This window comes from Tarenaya hassleriana, unplaced genomic scaffold (genome assembly GCF_000463585.1).
Source record: "Tarenaya hassleriana unplaced genomic scaffold, ASM46358v1 Cleome2, whole genome shotgun sequence".
Lineage (NCBI taxonomy): Eukaryota > Viridiplantae > Streptophyta > Magnoliopsida > Brassicales > Cleomaceae > Tarenaya > Tarenaya hassleriana.
This window is the reverse complement of record NW_010965372.1, coordinates 8,811,877-8,818,416: the sequence shown is the minus strand read 5'-3', so window position 1 is coordinate 8,818,416 and position 6,540 is coordinate 8,811,877. Positions and strand designations below refer to the sequence as shown.

At 37.8% G+C, this 6,540-nt stretch overlaps 3 protein-coding genes across 3 annotated transcripts in view; 2 read left to right on the top strand and 1 right to left on the bottom strand.

Moving 5' to 3' along the window:
• Positions 1 to 1,010: 1,010 nt before the first annotated feature.
• Positions 1,011 to 1,901, top strand: LOC104813133. The gene has a single exon (XM_010540665.2). The coding sequence runs from the start codon at positions 1,197 to 1,199 to the stop codon at positions 1,782 to 1,784; it is 588 nt and encodes a 195-aa protein (XP_010538967.1). The 5' UTR covers positions 1,011 to 1,196; the 3' UTR covers positions 1,785 to 1,901.
• A 1,547-nt stretch (positions 1,902 to 3,448) lies between these two features.
• LOC104813132 (transmembrane protein 50A-like) lies at positions 3,449 to 5,207 on the top strand. Its single transcript, XM_010540664.1, has 4 exons — positions 3,449 to 3,778; positions 3,850 to 3,937; positions 4,316 to 4,468; positions 4,965 to 5,207. Exons 1-4 carry the CDS (start codon positions 3,646 to 3,648, stop codon positions 4,996 to 4,998), a joined length of 408 nt encoding a protein of 135 aa, XP_010538966.1. The 5' UTR covers positions 3,449 to 3,645; the 3' UTR covers positions 4,999 to 5,207.
• A 377-nt stretch (positions 5,208 to 5,584) lies between these two features.
• LOC104813131 overlaps positions 5,585 to 6,540 on the bottom strand; it is a 3,772-nt gene continuing 2,816 nt past the window's right edge. The window contains exons 5-6 of the mRNA XM_010540663.2: positions 6,192 to 6,540; positions 5,585 to 6,090 (exon numbers count right to left, since the gene is read on the bottom strand). Coding sequence (XP_010538965.1) covers positions 6,004 to 6,090; positions 6,192 to 6,540 — 436 coding nt within the window. The 3' untranslated portion in view covers positions 5,585 to 6,003. The remainder of the gene's footprint in view (positions 6,091 to 6,191) is intronic.

Sequence of the window (6,540 nt, the reverse complement as noted above, 5' to 3'; positions counted from 1 at the left end):
GTTCAGCAGATGCGTATAATGTATTTTGGCCGAAACCCTCAACAAGATTCAAGATTCCGTGTAATCCACGGCTCGTCGAGGTTAGATTTAATAATTCCACTGCATTTCCACAGATTCTCATAGATAGTCTCTATTCAAGTGGTGGGAACTTGGGGTTATGCCATCTTCTTCATGTCTTTGTTCTTTCTGTTGTTTGTATGAACCAGACAGCCGAGGTTGAAATTTTGTCTTCCGGGTTTGCATTATCATCTATGGGTTTCTGAGTATAGCCGTTGCCCATGGTGCAGTTTCATCGTTTCATCTCAAATATTGATGCAAAAGCAATTTCAATATATAAGAAGAACATGGACATTGTCCGAGCACTTCTGTCAGGTTTTGGACAGGCCGCAGTCCACAATCGAGTTGATCATAGCACGGCGGCACGTCTCTATCCGGTGATGAACTTACTTGTCAGCGAAATTCGAGCCACTCAGGTTCGGATTCACCGAAAACTTAGAAAATTGTCAGTGAGAGGAGTCGCAGGAATCCTCAGGCAATGATGAACAGCTTTTGTGCATCTTAACTTTATGATCTGTCTTTGGCCATTCATGTTGCCATTTCCACGTTCATCCAAACCGCCCCTCGTCCATTATTTTGTATTCCTTTGTTCCTTTGGGATCAGTTTAGCGAGCACGTGATTCCAATGGCCAAAGATATTGTAGGGTCCCATCTAATTCATTTCTTACGTATCTTGGGGTAATTTTACATTATCTGAATTTATAACCGAATCCAAATTCTGATATTACAATTCAACACGAGCATGCATGTATGAGAACAAAGTTAAAGAAAGAAAATTTGAAAGATACGAAGGATCTGTCACCGGATATGGATGATGCCATTCATGCATGGTTAAGTTGTTAAAAAAAGAAAGAGAGGTGAATGTAAAAAATCCATAATAATTATTGTCTTCCTTTCCCGCAAAGCCTCTTCATTAGTCATTACTCCTTTGACCTCTCTCTCTCTCTCTCTCTCTCTCTCCCCTTTTAACCATCAAAGCCTAGACTCTGTCCTCAACTAATCCATGAAACAACGTCTTGCAAAATCCTCTTCTTCCACCATTCTCTCTCTCTCTCTCTCTCTCTCTCTCTCTCTCTCTCTCTCTCTCTCTGTCTGTCTCTCTGTAGCTGAAGAAGGAGAAAATCAAGAGAGAAGCAGAGATGGGTCGGAGAAAGGACATCACGGGATCTCTCCAAATCACGAGAGCAACGTTATTGCCAATGCTGTGCTCAAGAACATCGATAAAGAACGAGACAATCCCGAAACCAGAATCTCTCTCCCTCCAAGATCAAGACCCTTTTTCGCCAAAGATCAGTTGCATTGGCCAAGTCAAGCGCAATAACAAGATCACTACCCTCCCCATAAACACCACCACCACCACCATTCGCAACAGCAGCAAACACAATCACTACTCCAACCTCAAGAGCCTCTTCTCCGGCAAGAGCCTCTCCGTCACTACAAACCCTAATTCTCCGACAAGAAGAAGAAGAAGAAGAAGAGGATCGCAAGAGTTGGTGAAGAACAGTGAAGGGTCTGATAAGATTGATGAGAGCAGTAAAGGGCTTGTCGCGGATCTTGTGGACATGGATACACCGCTGCCGGTGGTGAAGAAGAAGCAAACAGGCGACAAGGCGGCGGAGAATCTGTGGAAGAGGAGATCCGGTGGCTTGGAGCTCAGGAGTTTGCAGATTCAACAGATACAGAACAAGATGACACGTCATCAGATGCAGTTCACTACCACAGTTTGACTTAGTCAACGATCTTGATGATCTTAATCAATGTAGAGATTAATTGAGGTTTTATATATATATATAGTCTATATATTTGGTATTGGTTTCTGTACAAATTAAAACGAGACTTTGATTCGTTTGTTTGTGCTTCGTTTCTTGAGTTTTTCAATTAAAACGAGGTTAATAGAAGTTTTTATACACGATATTTACAAAAATTAATACTTGATTGGCATATAAATCATGTAAAATTATTAGAATTTTTGTCTATTAACATCATATATCATATCACGTATAGATCGGAGTCATTTAATGCTAAATAGTACAAATTAAATGTGGCATTAAATGTTACTTCTATTCGGTTTGAATTTTAGAGATCCAAAGGAAAGGACCAGTCCTACAAAATAATAATTCGTACGTCTTGGGCCTAGGCAACGGCCCATCATATCCATGTTTAGGATTGTACCACTTGTAAAAACGACGGCAAAACGTGCCGTTTCAGGCAAACGACGTTGTTTTTCTACCAGCCTGATGATTCCCGGTTAGCTCCATGATTTTTAAATTCGTTTTTTTTATAACGGTGGGAAGACCAGACCCCACATCGTTCCATAGGCTTCGGGCCGAATAATCGCTATCGCGCCAGCCAAAACTAACCGGTTCATGGAAATTTTCATATTCGGGTTTCAAACCTATAATCTAATATAGACTTATCATCAACCACTAGGACGGGACTATAAAATATTTATTCATGGATAGGACAAACTCTTCTATTCTGATTCATGGGGATAAGAGATATAGAACTAAAGAGAGAGTCAAAAAAAGATCTTCTGTGTATAGTCCTACAAAATCTCGATTGTTAATTTGTATGGTCCAATCATTTATCCCGAATTTTTTTTCAATAAAGTTAGGTAAGTGGTTATTATAATTCTAATTTTTGAGAAGTATTATAATCATTCAATAAAAAAGGTTTCAATTTTTTCAAATGAACGATTTGAAGACCTATTGATTCTAATAAGTGATTGCAGAGTTGATTGGAGTCGGGTATCCGAAAAATTAAGAGTACCCGAATCTAAACCCGAATATCTCGGATTATGTATTTTATTACCCGAATTCATACCCGTGAAATTGGATATCCGAACTAAAAAATCGTGAGATAATTATCGGATGTCCACGAGTCTTGAACCCAAATATTTTTAATTATTTTTAATCAATTTTTTAAAATATTTTTATATATACATATTCAAAACCATTCAAAATCAATTTAAATTGTATTTATATCCAAAATAAATTTATTTTTAAAAAAATACATTATAAATATATCAATCATATCTATATAATCATTAATATCAAATAAAATAATACAATATCTAATAAAAAACTAAAATTGAAAGGATAAATTTTTATTCCGGATATCCACGGGTATTCGTGAGATAATATCAATTATTCGAATCCGAAAATTCGAATATTCCAATATTATTAACCGATCTCATATCTTATTCTCTCGAATACCCCAAATTTTGGATATCCGACCCGTAGATCGAGTCGGATATCCAAAATTCGGGTTTTTTTGGCAAGGCCTAATTGGACCTTTCAATTCTCCCAAAATTCAGTTATTTGATTCTTCTGTTGAAAAATATTTATATTTAAAGTTTTTTTAGAATTGTTTAGTTATTTTACATTTTTCATATATTAAAAAAAATCGTAGGCAAACGCCAGCCTAGATTTAACGTGCTAGCTAAAATTACATAGTTTCCCATTGGGGCTTTAACGAGGGTTTCGTAGTTTTGACAATAGGCAGAGAAGTAAAGGCAAATCGAACGGCGATAAGTCATCATCTTCGGTTGGATTTGAGAAAAACCCAGTGGAGAGGATTCATCGAACCATGGATATGACCGAGCTATGGGCGATTTTCGGACCGGGAGTCTCCGGAGCGGTGTTCGGAGCCGGATGGTGGTTCTGGGTCGACGCCGTCGTCTGCAGCTCCGTCCAAGTTCCGTTTGTCCACTATCTCCCAGGTGTGAATCGCTCTCAAGCGACATGTCTCTCATGATTCGCGAATTAGGGTTTCTAATTTGGGGAATCGCAGGCATATCTGCGTCTCTTGCAGCTTTGATGTTCAATTGCGTGAGGAAAGAGGATATCGATTACTCTCCTTACGACGATGGCGAGTGGAGGTTAGCTCGATTAATTGCTTCTTCTTTTTTTTTTGTTCTGTTAAATTAAAAGCACTTGATTTCGATTGAATTTGTTTGATTTCCGCTGGGTGTTTGGATCTGTGAAGATTTTGAACTCGCTTAAGTTGAGATCACGTCACATTGCTGATCCAGTCGTAGGATTGAGAGAAGAATCTGTCATTCTATGTCAACTACAATATAGTTGGGATGTGTTGAACTAAGATCATACCCATTGTGGTAAGAACCGAGGTTTTAGGTAAAATTTGTGGCTGACAGGCAATTGTTTCACCGGATGATTCGACGGGTTTTTTGCTCGTTAGCGTGATAACTTTATATTCTTTGTTTTCTTTTTTCAAACGTTTCTGCTTGTTGTTACAGATTGAAGCTATGGTTGTTCATAGCATACGTTGTAGCTTTTGTTTCCCTAGCCGCATCTGTCGGATTACTGATACAAGACTCGCTTGTGAAAACTGGCCCGTCGGCGTGGACTGGTGTCGCGGGTATCTTTCAATGTGTATTTGTGTTGATAAGGTAAATCCCTCCAGACCTGCCATGTTTGTCTCATCCAAATTGTATTCTCAAAAGCTTCGCCTGTCTGTTAGGTTTCTTGGTGCTTGATCTCGAATCCGCTGTTTTTATTTTTGTTTATATGTCACTCTTCTTGAGGACGACGTAGAAAACATTCAGCTCCTGAAAGGAAAACTGATAATGGGAACCTCTGAAGTTGAATGATTTACATAAAGCAACACAAGTGATATACTGACTATATATAGTCTTTTGGGTTGATGGTACCACTTTGAATCTGGGGACCAGATCATTAGTTTCTTTAACATTCATAGTTTAACCTCAAATGTTGGGATCTTTTCTAATGTGCCCCCCTTGTGTTTTTCAACCATAATATATGTATATATACACACAGAGAGACACAGAAATCAAGCATGCATGGCTTTTGTTTCTACTGCAAATCAAATGTGATGATGAATTTGTTATATTGTCAAAATGACCAATCTTGTTTCTTTGTGGGCAGTGGGCTAATGTATTGGACATCACACTCGGAGTAAGTCGTCTTTACCACTGGAACATGCGGAGAAAACTGAATCAGGACCATGTCCATGTTTACTACATTTGCTGTAAATGTTCGTTTCTTTTCGGCGTGGTCCTGTTCTCAGCTTTGCCGTCTCCCTTCCTTCAATTAAAAATTTATCAAGTCACTAACGAACGCTTTTTATTCAAATATATTTTTTAATAACAAAGTAATATAGAGCCCGGAGATCTCTTCACTTTTAGAAAAATCTCAATTTCTTCAAAAATAAAAACATAAAATTATTCCTAAATCCTAGAGAAAATACAAAATTTTGAAAATTTACTCATCTGACTGTTAATATTGTTATATATATCTATTTTATATATATAATTTTTAATGATTATGAATCATATTATTAGTATAATGATACATATATCATATATGAAGTATATTTTTTAATGTGTTATGCGAATGTTTTTATTTAATTTTTTCTGACGTGATTACTATCTTATAAAATTTTCCATTTATCATAATAAAATTTTAAAAATTCATATTTTAGCTGAAATTTAGAAATGATATTATATTTTGATTTGAAATAATAATAATAATAATAGAACAAAAAGAAAGAAAATGAACCCTTTCCATTCGTTTTCTCTTCACCTAAAGCAATGAAACGATACCATAGGCTTCTTTCTTTCCCCTCTTTCCCCATCAAAACATTAAGAACCCAAAGGGACACAGCTCTCCGTGAAAAGACCAAAACAACCTAAAAAAGTCACCTCTTTCACCTTCGCAGAGGCAGGACTCTCTCTTCATGTGGCAAACTCATAGCTCCCACATAATTTCAGTATTTGCCACAACCACCACCCGAAAAAAAATTAAGTCCTGCCCCTTTCTTCTTCCATGCCATAGATGACAGCCTTTCTCAGAAAAAAAAAAGTAAACAAAAAGAAGAAAGAAAATAACAAGGAAAGGGAATTATCTTCCACAAGAAGAAAACGGTCTTCTTCTCGGGCTTTGTGGGGGCAAAAACGACACCATTCTAAGTGTCAGCTGAGGAGGTTATGTCTTGTGTGGCTTCGTGTATAACGGACAGCTTCTGCAGCAGCGATGGTTTAAGCTTCTTGTACTGTGGAAGAGACAAGTGTAAGAACCTCAGCTTCCTGAGTTTAGCATATGATGAGAGACTATGGGACTACAAAAAAAAGAATGTATTTTTTTTATTATTACCTGTTCAATGAAGGCAGTGATCTCCTCCTGGGTAAGGGCTTCGTCCTCGCAAGTGTTTTCATCCCATCCAAGGGACCTCAGAAACTCAGCCTCCTCTTCATCAGGAGTAGCTGCTGCATCGAACATCACATCCCTCTCTTCGCCCACAGACCTCTCACTGATGTTGTTATCTGTTTCGGCCTCTTCTAAGCTGTTCACAGCCTGTGGACTAGAAGGGTCACTAGCTACATGCTCCTTAGAACTGTCGGCCTTTTCCTCAACGGAAGAAGAGATGCAAGAGCTGGAGTTAGCGGGTTCAATTGAGATGTTTATGGATGTCTTCTGCTTTAGAGCATTGTAAAATTCATTC